The sequence below is a fragment of the Talpa europaea genome (genome assembly GCF_964194135.1).
Source record: "Talpa europaea genome assembly, chromosome: 13".
NCBI lineage: Eukaryota > Metazoa > Chordata > Mammalia > Eulipotyphla > Talpidae > Talpa > Talpa europaea.
This window is the reverse complement of record NC_140080.1, coordinates 87,186,122-87,199,678: the sequence shown is the minus strand read 5'-3', so window position 1 is coordinate 87,199,678 and position 13,557 is coordinate 87,186,122. Positions and strand designations below refer to the sequence as shown.

The window sequence follows — 13,557 nt, the reverse complement described above, 5'->3', positions numbered from 1 at the left end:
AAGGAGAAAGAAAAAAAAAAAAAGAAAACCCACGTAAACACAATCCTTTTGGTAAACAACAGTAGCTAGTCAAAGGAAAGTAATTTCCAGTAATTGGGTCCGCCCCAATATTCCAAAACCCACGGTCACACGACTAGGTTCAAGCACTTCAGAGGTGGCCTTTAGCTGGAGGAAAACGCTCATCTGGGCGGGGAAATGCGATCACAGTGTTTATTGATTTGGGGGCTTCTGGCGCCCCAGGCCACACTAGCACTGGCTCGCAGGGACCATCGGCCTCCCCTACCTGCGGAAGGGGGGAAAAGCGACCAAGAGACACATGCCGCATCCTGCAGGGGGGGTGCACGCCTTGGAATGAGCAGGTGGCACGAGCAGGAGCCGCCCGGGAACCTTGCAGAAGGGACAGCGCCAGCCGTGCCTGGAGGACACGGGGTGGGCGCTGCGGCAGAGGCAGAGCGAGGACCGGTGGCGACCCGGCAAGAGGACTGTGAGACGAGGCCGCGTCAGACCATGAAGCGGTGCTCCTTGCCGTCGTGCGCCATCAGGATGACATTGCGGTTGGAGGTCCAGATGAGCCGGGCCAGGCGCAGCGCGTTGTGCGAGCCAGGGGAGGCCGGCTGCACCGGGGGCACCTGGTAGGTCTTGATGCAGCGCAGCTGCGGGGCCGAGTTGAGCATGCCGATGCTCCCCAACAGCGAGGTGTTCATCTGCGGACAGAGACAGGGGGCACCGTCACTGGAGACCTCCCCCATCCTTCCCCACCCCGCAGAGAGAGGCAAGTGCCACCCGCTTGCGGTCTCGGTCTCCTCCACAGTGCTCGCTCTGGGCATCTAACAGTCTCTTCTTCAACCTCTAAAGGGTGGCTTTCAGCGGAGCCGCAGAGTGTTGGGGTGCTGTGACAGGAAATGCCTCAATCCAGAGAAATGGTACTTGGGCAGAACTTGACAACAGGAAAGGCCATCAATCTTTCAGAAGGGAGCTAAGTTATGGATGTTAATAAGATGAGTCAGTGAGAAGATATCGGGCAATTGTGGGTATTTCTAGGGGCAGGCCTTCTTGTTCTTACAGCAGCGCCTACTGCAGCCCCTGAAGGATGACGCCATGAAGACAAGCTTTGGGAATTTTCATGAGTTCAAGAAAACGAGGCACGTTAAGCAGTAGCTAGAGTGATCGGTTACTGAATCAAAGCTCAAAACATACCCCGCGACACCCACCTCCCCCTGCCAACACCTTCACTCCTCATCTGCTTAAAAAAAAAAAAAAAAATCAGTCTCTGGAAAACTCTAAAATCAGCTGCAATCTGGCATTTGTAGGCATCTTGTGCCCTGAGTCTGGGGTGTGCTGTTTTGCTGTCTGGGGACGGGAGCACACTTCAACTTACTGGCAGTGCATTTCTATCCGGCAGAAGTTTCTGCATGTTGATAGTGTCTCTGGATTTGATTTAAATTTTAAGTTCGCTTAATCCTTTCCCATAATGCATGATAACATGGATGTTCTGGCTCATGAAGCATTTGGGTCAAAGTACAACACACTGAGTGAGAACTGTCATCCAAGTGACTGAGCCAGAGGGCCCCGTGGGGTAGGACTACTACTTAGCGTTCTCTCTCTCCACATCTGCCGTGCTGCCGTGGCCCCCTGCGCAGCTCGCTGCACATTTGGAAAGAGGTCTCAGGGATAACATTTTCCTTGGCACCAATTTTCATTCCCAATTCTTCCCTCCAGTAAAACCTCCACCTACATGTGTACGATCTGGGGCCCTGTGTGAAGCATGCAGATTACAATCCGATGTACACAAATGCTTGACATATGAAACCTTGGAAAACCCTAGGACATTTAAGAGGGGCCGTTGCTGATACCACGTTCTGCATTTGGATCAGTGCAGAGCGCGCGCTGCTCCGCTCCTGGCCCCACTCAGCAGCGGGATGGTGTCAGAGGGCGTAAATCATGGCATCCGGAGCAGGATGCATGCAGGCCCCACTGACATTTTCACAATTTAAATCATCTTGAGTAATAACCCTTTTAAGATGACTAATGTTACTGATTTTCCTGCATTAATAATAGTGCCGAACACAACACTGAGGTGAAAAAAATCACTAGTGTACGAGGTCACATTTTAAAACCAAATGTATGGTTATCATTAACTCTTTCTGTTAAAGTTCAGCTAACATTTAAAGGCCGGCAGTAAGGACCTCACTGTCATCCTTCTACCTTCCCTCCTTCCCTTCCCCAAACTCCATAAAAGATAAAAATCAAGGCCTTATTGCTTCCTGAGTTTCCCAAATAGTTGAAATGTAAATAAGGATGGAGAGTTTGATTTCATAGCTCTTAATGGTACAAAAAGTAACAGTATGTAATAACTCAATCCTCCCTCAGAATCCATCCAAACGATCCTGAAAATTGCTGTTTATAAAGAACTGGCATTTATAGGCATCCTGTGCTCTTAAAAAAAAAAAATCTCATTTTTCCCGTTTCTATTCTTTATGGATTTTCTGTGAAAATATGTATGGAGCCTGATTTTTGCTGGTGGCTCAAAATGCTTGGAGAACCCCTTATGCTCAGATGCATCCTTATGTTTAATAATTGCCTTCAAATTTAGCTACACAGGCTAAGAAATGGGTTGAGGGCTAAGAGGGGCAGGGGGAGAATATCTCATTGGAATGTTACAGGTGGAAAGATTTCAAAAACACGTCTATTATGGTACCCGGGTCCCTCTTACAGGCTGAGTCTTTATCCCTCAGCTGATTGGGAAATCATCTGATACAGTGACAAATGCCTTCTTGCTCAGGGCAAACGGCCTCCCTGCTTCCAAACAGGACTATGTGAAATTCTCTGAGCACATAATTGTAATAGTGCGTGGAGCTGAACAATGAAGACTCCCATGTTAACTATAATTTGTTGCTCCTCAGACTATTCTTTGCCTATAACCTCTTCAACTCAGAGGTGAATTCCAAGTACTAATTTTTTCAGAAAGCTCATAAGAAGTCACATCAAAACAATCAAACATTTTGTTATTTAATATTAATATTTTCTTGATCAGTGACTGGCTACAAATTATGTGAAAGTAAGGGAAATTTGAGGCTTGAATCAATGAAATCACCTATAATTATATATGAAATAATATAATTACATATGATTATAATGAGTGTAATATCTCCTAACATTAACTTTTTCTCAATCACAAAGACAATACTCCTTGTAGAAAATTAAAATAAAGAAAGCAAAAACTCCATGCAATCTCACTTCCCAGAGATTATGGATAATATTTTGGGAACCACCTGTCCAGACCTCCAAGTATACAAACACATAAGGAGAACAGCTTTAAGGAATTTTAAAATCACAGGCTCATATTAAGGGACAGTTTCATAATCTGTTTGTTTTTTTTTTTTTCATTTAAGTGTTAATGTCTATAGATTTACATCTTCCTTTTAGAGGACTGAATAGTACTCACTTGTATGATGGAATAAATAAAATAAATATTGGAAACCGATGTCTATTTAATTTATTATTAGCATTTCTGAAAGAAAATATGTATTTGTGGGAGGATAGTAGTAAAGTTTAGGTGAGAGAACTGTGGATGCAGTTCAGTAATAAAAACCTCCTTGCTCAAATGCCAGTGTATATACTGAAGTGAATATTCAATTGAGGAATACGAGGTTGGCGAATACAAGGACTTGAAAGATTGCTAAATTACATCACCTGAAAGTTGAGGATGTAAACTAACTAAAATGCAGATACAGCTTTACCCTTTCCTTTAAAAATAATGTTTCACAGAACCAGTTCTGTGAAGATTACTTTCTGAACACACAGAAATACATACAAATGTAATTCATCAAATCAAGAAGTGTTTTAATGCTATTCTCAGTTTAAGTAATGTTGCACATAAACCTTTGACTAAGTCTCAGTTGAGTAATTACCCAACCAATACTTCTCATTAACACTCATTTCTCATCAAGGATTTTAATAGCTGATAGCTTTTGTAAGGTTCTGTATAAATAAGACTTCATTACATTCTCAAAATATATTACAGTACATTTACTGGAATAATATAAAAGTATTATCATACATCATTAGAACTAAACACTATGTATTTAAATAAATCAGATAAGGCTGTTTGGGGAGGGTGGTGGAGAGCCAACATGGATTTTTGGACTTGAATTCAAATAAAAACCCACTGTCCTTCTGAAAGAGGTTTTACTATCTTTCCTTGGTAAAACAGATGATGCTTCTGTGCCTTCCACTTAAATTTCAAGACCAAGCTGCTTATAATGTAAGCATTTAAGTAATGAGGTGCATTTTAAATTCTGGCATCGGGCTTAGAGGTCAGTAAGACTTGGGTGTTGCCTGAGGGGCTTTGGTGCTCCGTCTGGTGAACACAGTCCCTGCAGTAGATGGGGTTATGGAGTAAGGGCTAGTACAGCCCCACTGTGTGCACAGCCACATGCACAGGCCAGTGGGTTTAAGTGTACTTGGCAAAGACCAGAGACAATAGCAGGAGCTTGAACGATAGGACTAAAGGTGAAAAAAGGATATCTCAGAACGATACCATCTAATGAATGATTTTGAGCTCCAGAGTAAGAAAAGAGGCTAACCATAATTCCATTCATGAGCTGGGTGGAAACTTGGACAGAAACAGGAAAATATTCAAGAAGGGATGAACATACTCAAACAGAAACTTGAACATCTAGATAAGAGGGAAAAGGTTTACCACTTAGAAATCCAGGGAAGTATTGGAAAGTTTCAAATGTGGCTAATTTATGAAGGATTCATTTATATAAGGAATTAGATGTAATTAGCAAGCAAGGGGGAAAAAAAGGAGATTCGTTTTGTTTATGCCAAAGGAGAAAGCATAGGAAAAACACAAGCTCCGGGGGAGTGGGGTCTGGGTGGGCACCTGGCACTTCTACACCCAGTGTGGCTTTCCATGAACACTTCCCTGGGATGTCCAGAGAAGAGGAGGTAAGGGAAGATTTGTACCATTGGTGTAACAGGGATTTCAATATTAGGCATGAGTAAAAAAATCATTTGGTAGGGAAACTCTTTGGTAGGGAATGTGTACCCGTCTGTAAGAGTCCAGTTTATGGATACCTAGTGGACTCGCTGTGGGACCTCAGTGTGTGACGTGTAGTGTTGTGGTTACCCACTGGGAGAACCAAAGACAGGGTGAGCCCTTGGACAAAAAGAGTTTATTATGAGCTAATTAAGATGCCTGAGATATATTCTGGAAAAAAGGATAATGAGCACATAAACTGGAAAACTAAATTAGATGAAGAGTAGCAAAAGTCGGTGACAGATTTGGAAGTTGTCATGCTTTAATAGCAAGTTGTTAATTAAGCAATTTATTGTATCTGTTTTACATTTTATTAGCTATTGATTTTTTTAGAAACCATCATCAAGTTGGCTGAAGTCTTGTTTAAACTTTTATTTATTTATTTATTTAGCTCAGTAAGCAATAAACTGTAGCTCATAAAACATTCTTGCATCTTAGGAAAGTAAAGGCCACAAAAATAAATACTTAAATCAACTTTTTTTTGGGGGGGAATGGTAATGTTTAATTTTTTGTAATTATTAAGAGTAAATAAAAAGATAGAATGAGATTAATCACTAAGGCTAAAACAAGTTCTATAAAATTGGTAGCTCAAAATTAGTATTAATTTTAAACAACTTAACATTGGCACTCTCATGAAGTCCCAGTTAATGATACTTGCATTTTTAGATATCTTTATCTTTTTTTTTTAAAGATTTATTTATTTATGCATACAAGAACAGGGTCCAGGCCAGAGCACTCATCAGAGACAGAGTAGGGAAATGAACAGGCAGAATGACTGAAATACACCGCTGAGAGGAGCAGCAGGGGAAGTCTGCTGCACCATGTGGGTGTCTCCCTGGCGGGGGATCGAACTCGTGCTGCAGTGGCTGCAGGCAGCTTCATAGGTTGTGCCTTAACTCCTTGCGCCACCAGGGAGGCCCTTTAGATATCTTTTGATAGTTTGGGAACGAAGAGCATTGTGTGGGAAATTTAGAATGCAAACAAAACTGAGATAATAATTAAAAAAAAAGGGAGATGGAGTTCACATGAGGTGGTTTGCCCCATGCCCAATGCCCTGTGGAAATTAACACCCTGAGCTGAGCTTCCCCTACCCATGCCCTTTCAGGCCAGGCCCTTGTTTACCTCTGATCAGCTGCTCCCTCTCCTTAAATACCCTCCCCCCTCCCCACCCCCCCATTCTTCAGCAGCATCACATCTTCACATCTTGGCTCAGAGGCTTAGATGTCACTTCCTCGTGAAGCCACCCCCACCGCCTTATTCTCCAGTGCCCTCCAGATTATAACTACTTGCTAATTTACCTGCGTTTCCCTCAGTCTGAAAGCTGTGAGAGCAGGCCCTCTCTGCCTTCCCAGACCGCTAATTGTATTCTCAGTAGACCCTGCATGTGTGCACCTGACATGGAGTCAGTGAGTAATAAATACTTGATATTAGCTGGAAGAAGGGAGAGGGGGCAGAAGGGGGGTGGCAGGCTGGCAGGCAGGCTCCACGGGAAGCCTTTCCCAGCAAAAGCCTGTCATGCTGGGAACTCCAAGACCCAGCCCATCTATGCTTACCTGCCAGAAGGAAATGTGGCTGTCAGTGTTGGAGTAGGTGGCAAGATAGCGTCCATCAGGAGCAAAGGCCACTGCAGTGATCGGTCCCTTGTGTCCATGGATTGTCTAAAATAAAATCAGCATCATAAATGGGGTGCTGTCCACAGAGCTAGTGCATGTACACATGCAAACACTCAATGTAAAACATGGTATATCATGTTATATTATATACCATTTTATATACCATATTATATGCCATTATGTCCTTTGTTTACTTATACAAACAGAAAAATTAAACAAAGCAACCAAAGCTCTCTCACTGACATATTCAAGAGCTTCAATGTTGTTTGGAGAGCTACCTGTCTCCGAGTGGGAGGAGAGCATGAGGCAAACAATGTGTTCATTCATTTATGCCCATTAAAGAGAAGATAAGGCAAGAAGGAAAAAACCTGCAATCACCAGATCTATGCAGGAACCTTGTTCATGTGAAATGAAGAGCAATAAAAGCTATATTTTAATGTCCCTGTTCTAGAACAAGTTATTTTTTTAAATACTATTTGCTCTTTAATAATTATATATATATTTCATGTTTTAGGCTTCATTTACCACCAATAACTCTGTGCTTAAGTGCATATGGCTGCAGTTAGTAAACATACATGCACACATGTGGCAGAGGTTTGGGCATGCATATAAATCAACTACTATTAAAAACAACTGAACAGGGATAAATCTGAGCCTTTGCCAAATAGCTACCATTGATTTAACCACGAATAATAAACAACAAGTTGTATTTTAGATGAGGTTTTTGATAAAATGTCTTTACTAATAAATAATTACACTCAATTAATGATGTTAATAGTTATCAAAAACACTGGCCTACTAAACAAATTAGCATAAAATCATATTACTCTCCCTACACTTAGCTATTAAAAACCATACCTGTTCTCCATTAACCAATATTCAGCCTACTTAGAAGCTGCAGGTTGCTCTCTTCCCCTTCTAGAAAGGACTGGGGAATGTGTTCCCTTAAACTAAGATAATAGCAGGAAGTTTTCTTTCCATCTATTTCTGATGAAGAATTGTGAACCCCGAGTCTCTTGGGGGGAGCATCACACTCATTATGTGATTCAACCCCATACAAATTGTGAATTTCAGTGAGACTCTTCTCTAAATTCATGTCTGAGTGATTCCAATGAGGAAGAAGAGGGAGAGGAGAGAGGAAATAGGATACAAGAATATTTCCAATGTGCTTTGGATTTTGTTCTTTCCTGTCATTAGACCTTCAGAGCACCGTGGCATCCCAGGTAATAACTGTTTTTTGACATTCAATGAAAGAATGAATTGCCAGTGCTGGCAATTCAGCGCTGGGCTTTGGGTCAGCAAAGAACATGCTCTGAGTCAGGCTACCAGGTTTGGGTCAGCAAAGAACATGCTCTGAGTCAGGCTATGAGGTTTGCTGAGGGCCCCACTGATTGCTGAATGCGGGAGCTAGGGTAAGTTATTTAGGTCACTTAACCTCAGGGAGTACCCAAGTCTACAAAGTAGAAACGATGATGATGATAGCTGCTGCAAAGAGATCTGTGAAGCTTAAATTATCTTTCTATACATATAGATAATAAAACATCTCTATCATGGCACAATGCATGGCACAATTGTTGTAAATACTGTTAATATTTATGTTACTCTTAATAAATGTAAACAATCACAAAACTCAACTACTCAAGTATACAGTTGAATCAAAGCCAAGCCAAATGAAATCAAACTGAAGAACGCTTTTACCATCTCCCACAGCCAGCATCGGTTAGCATACTAGGTGATCCAGAAATACAGATTTCATACTATGACATTTTAGTAAACAAATGTGGTAACTATCATTGCTTTAAGTCCACAAATGTGGTGCTAAATTGAGCAAATTAAGCTCTAAAGTGAGCAAGCTGAATAATAACTATAAGAAAGCAGCGAAATATCCCCTGATATTCATTCATTAGAATGAATTTTAAAGAAAAAAACTTAACCAATTTAATAGGGAATCCTGCCCAATCCCACTTACCAGGTCAATTTAACAAGCTTGTTGACACTGCGGTGAAAATTATTTTTTAAAACCAAGAGTCAGTTCTGTCAAAAATCTGAAAATTTCTTGGGCCCGTCTGAGGTCATTTTATGGTAAAGAGGCGATTGGTAAGGCAAAGCTTTATAATTAGAGTTGAAAGTGAAGACCTTAAGCTGCAACCACATTGCAGATGTATTTGGTTTGAGCTGCCCAATGCTCTTCTCAGAAAAATAAAGCTTTCCAAGTCCATATTCTAATTCATCAGATTTCAAGTAAAATTAAAAGTTCTAGCCTCTCCTAAAAAGCCAGGAGCTCAGGCAGTCCTCGGCCTTTGCTCACACTGGGCAACACCAGCCAGGGCCCAGCTGGCCTTTGGAGCCTGGGCATTTGCTGTCCATGTCACCAGCCCTGGCCCCAACACGACCGGGCCTGTGTGCCTAAACCTGGCTGCCTGACTCCCTTATTTCTTGCCTGGTCCCACTGTGCATTTAGTGCAACCCTTTCATTACAGATGCTTGATAGAGAACTCTCACTGACCCCGAGCGGCCTGGGCGAGACCTCTGGACGCCCCGCTGCTCCTGCTGGTTGCCCTGGCCACAAGCCCTGGTCTGACAGAGGCTGACAGCACCGAGGAAGGGTGCAGCGTGCAGTGGACCTGGTGGTCAGTGAGCACAAGTTGGGGAACCGTTCAGTGCACAGCTGTGAGCTACAGGTGGTGCTCCCCTGAGCAGATGCTGGCCGCATTGGGCTCCTTCTTAGACATGGAGATGAGGTGAACTGAAGGTGCCAAGTTCCAACCCACCTTGGCTGAATGTTCCTTCCAGGACCAGTGGAACCTGAGGAAATTGCTCTTCAGGGGTCACACACTGTCCCCTGGCTGGGCTCGATTTCCCTGGTGAGGGGCAGCTGCCGGATGCAGAGGGGTCCGTGTGGCTGGCCAGCCACGCTGAACCACTGTCCTGCTGTGCTGTACCCCACCCCCCTCGGCAGAACTAAACCTCTGGTGGAAGCCTCCTCAGGGTACTGGCCGCAGGAGACAAATAGAAGCTTCTGGGGGCATTTTTTAAATAGCTAGTGGCTCTAACTAATTTCTTTCTTTTAATTGCTTTCCAAATGCCCCCTAGCACACACACTCTGCCTCTATTTTGCTCAATTAAAAAATAACATTACATTTTTTTGGATACAAACTAGTTCCTTTCATGCCTTGGGATTCCAGTGTCCAAGAAAGCTAAAAGCTCCTCTAAGATAAGTTGGTGCTTCTTGCAACCCTCCAAAGCCCAATTCTGTGTGGAGGTGGACTGACCCTTCTCCTGGAGGTTGGGTCCCTAAATTTGAAGGCCTAATGCTAAGCCTGCCTCCTTCGGATCAGCACCCTCCTTAATCAGCAACACAGTGTGCTGCAGACAGGAGAGAAGGCTGCAGTGAGGTCAGGCAGCAGCTGGAACGCTTGCCGCTGGGCACTCTCTCATACTTTCTGTGAGGTGAGCTGAGGAACCGAGGCAAAGGCAGAAAGCGGACACAGGCAGCCTCGGGACAGTGTTCACCAAACATTTTGGATGATGTGTTCATCTTTTATAGAGGGTGGGCATTTAAAACGTCATCCCGTGAGCGCACCTGTGTTAGCTGAAGACACGCCTCACTATGCGACCTAGCGTCTCCCGTAGAAGGTCCTGTGAATTAAGTTCATGCTGGGATTTTCTACCAGAAAAATCTCCATCTTTTCTAGATAGATTTTGCTGTTTTTGTTTACATGTCATGAGAATTATATAATCACACCTGTTTGTTTTCCTGCCAGGAAACTCAGCCCTAAATGAGTACTCAGTTCTGTGTGTCTAGTAATAAATACTACCTACTCATTTCACTAATCATTGTCCTGTTTTCATCTGTAGTTGCTGCTGAGGTTCCATTAGATACTGAGTTTAATTTGTTACTTTTCTTCAAGTCTGTTTTTGGACAAAGGGGGACTACACTTCAGAGCAGATCAGAACACACACACACACACACACACACAGACACAGACACTCGCTGCATAATACCACAGGTGCCCCCCATTGACCGAGAGCAGAACCCCAGCGCCTTTTCTAGTTAGCAAGTGCATCTTATTTCTATACACATCACAATGTTATTCCTATAGATCTTCAACAATCTTTTTTTCATTTAAAGGAGCCAAGTATCTGAGAGACTGATATTTCTCACCAATATTAATATCGTGTCTGCCGGTGGACGGACCTGCTGTCTTACAAGAAAGCAAGCACCACTCATGGCAGCTCAGGAAGCTCGCTGTTTTAAATGGTTTGGTACATCTGGTGAGTTCATTACCATCTCAGCCTAAGAGGTGCTTCAGCCCTCAGTGAAATGGAAATGTTGCCATTGTCTTTTGTTCGGATTCTCTGAACTTCTAAGATCTTGCAGGCACCACCTGAGCTGACTTGAACCTCTATTCTGGCATTAGCGGTGCAGCTGTGCGGGGCTCACGGGAACTGGTGCCCGCCTCGTGTGGGGCGAACCCAGCGGTGGGGATCTTAAATGCTAAACTCCAAAGAACATTTTCCAAAACAACAGCTTTCAAAATAAAAAGTGGTTTGATCTACTTTTTATATGCGAATGAGTATCATGTCTTGTTGTATTTTTAGCCAAAGAAATCACTGTCTTGAAAAGACAGGGGTGGAATACAAAGAAATTCATCTAATTCAAGAAGTGCATGAACAATAAAAGAAATCAAGCAATTGTCCCTAGCAGGAGACAGAGTGTCGAATTGTTAAATACCCTCTCCCTGCTTTCTTGTGGAAGAAAAGGAACAGAGAGGAAGAATTAATAATGAGCACCACTTGCACGTACCCAGCGGTTTTTAACAGCCCCTTTCAATGTGCTCTGTCAACTCTGTTGTACAGAGAAGGAGAAACGTGAATTTCTAAAATGATTTGGTCATCGTCAACAGAGGCTATGCCTATTCTCGAATGATCTCTTTAAAACTGCTCTTCAAGGAGTCTATCTTTTGATAATCATCTTCCAAATGACAAGTTTGAGAACTGAAGCCAAAAAAGTAGGACTCTGTTCTATCCTCCTGCAAGAGTGAACAAGATTATGGAGAACATTTCATATTTATTTGCAGTTCTCAGCACGTTTTTTTTAAAAGGGAGGGAGAAAATCCAACCAAATAAGACATTTTCCTACTTAAACATAAATTGTGAAGAAAAGATTTCCAAGAGTAGGTAAATTTTTACTATTTTAGAATATCACCACAAGGGAAAGATTTATGAAGTACTAACCCATGTATTTTGTATCAAATTGATAAAACTGAAAAGTTTAAGTTTACATTTTACTAAAAAGTGAAAGAACTCAGGCCTCCCCTGGTGGCGCAGGGGTTGAGCACTGGGCTGCCCGCAGCCTCTGCAGCACAGGTTCGATCCCCGGCCGCCGGCGAAGGTCCCACATGGCACGACAGACCTCTCCTGCTGCCCACTGCTCCCCTCAGCAGTGTATTTCAAGAAGTGAAATACAGTGTATTTCACTTCTTGAAATACACTGTCAGTCTGCCTGTTCCCCGCTCTGTCTCCGGTGAGTCCTCTCACCCTCCTTGCGCTTCTGACTGTATCCAGTGCTTGTATAAATAAATAAATAAATCTTTAAAAAAAAAAAAAAAAGTAAAAGAACTTGGACTGAACCTTCACAGCCTGGAGGTTTTTAGGGATGGAGAGAGAAGGCTGCCTTGGTCGTGGCCTCTCGGGAAAAGGTTGGCTGCAATTTGGTGGTGCTTGAAAAGTCTGTAGAGCTGAGAATACATCCCCAGATTGCTGTGCGTGGCCTCTGAAATTTCTAAAGAAACAATCATGCTTTTGGCTGCGGCATTTTCCCTAGAATGTGCTCTGGCAGAGAGCAAATAGGACAAGTGTGCTCTCACGAAGGAGCAGAGTGGCAGATGCCTGGAATCTAAGGCCTGGAGGGCGTCAGGCCTTGTATGTGGAAGGAAGAAAGTGGCCAGATAGGCAGGAGGTGAGTGAGTGCACAGGAAGTGAGACTGACCCCTGAAAAGAAAAGAGGTAATGCCAAAGACCTACAAATACCTACATCTTCTTAGTGCTGGTCCTTCTGAAGAATAAACAACCGTAAGTGAATAAACAACAGTAAGAATAAACAACAGTAAGGTGACAGCCACACATTTGGTATCACTTCCTGATGGCAGCTGAAGTCAGAAAAGGGTGGAAAGGGAAGACAGTAGGCCAGGGTCTGACCTGTGTGCCTTCCCGACATCCCCATACAGGAGGCCACTGATTTCATGGCTGACTGGCAGGGAGGTAAGTGCTGAAGCCAGAGGGAAGACAAAGGTACCGCTCTGACTGATAGCTTTGTTTGTGAGGCAAGGGAAAGACTCGTCCAAATAAGAGCCATTTCAAGAGAGCTGAAAAGTTAAGAATTCATACATTCAAGGAAAAAAAAAACTTCCATTTTCTTTTCTTGGAAGCAGCCAATTTGTGAAAATTTCATTATAGTCATCTGCTCAAGGAAACAATAGATCTGACAAAAAATTTCAGCAGATGATAATGCCATTTAGAAAGAAGTCTCACTTCTGGTCAGTTAGAGGCTGAAGTACAGTTAATTATTGCTAGGAACTAAGCCTTCTTCAGCCCCTTCGTGCCCAGGCTGCCAGGGCCAGAGGATGTTGGCCCTTGCCAGGGCCAAGACCATTCTGAATGTGGACAGACAGCAAAGCAGGTCAGACAGACAAAACTCTATTTGATTTTTCAGACTTCTCTAGAGAAGATTGCAAAATCTCATCCAAGGAACCTTCTCTGTGTTGAACAACTCGTGCTGTCAGGAAATGTGTGGTTATGGCAAATCTAAACCAAAACAGTCTCAGCAAGAGCCTGCACCCTCCTATTTCAGCCTCAAAGAGACACAGGAGAGCAGGCCACCTATCTCACATAGCATGC

At 43.1% G+C, this 13,557-nt stretch overlaps 1 protein-coding gene across 1 annotated transcript in view; it reads right to left on the bottom strand.

Moving 5' to 3' along the window:
* Nucleotides 1–500: 500 nt before the first annotated feature.
* WDR7 (WD repeat domain 7) overlaps nt 501–13,557 on the bottom strand; it is a gene marked incomplete at its 3' end in the record, with an annotated part of 253,430 nt that continues 240,373 nt past the window's right edge. Inside the window, exons 23-24 of the mRNA XM_084252706.1 lie at nt 6,598–6,702; nt 501–704 (exon numbers count right to left, since the gene is read on the bottom strand). Coding sequence (XP_084108832.1) covers nt 501–704; nt 6,598–6,702 — 309 coding nt within the window. The remainder of the gene's footprint in view (nt 705–6,597; nt 6,703–13,557) is intronic.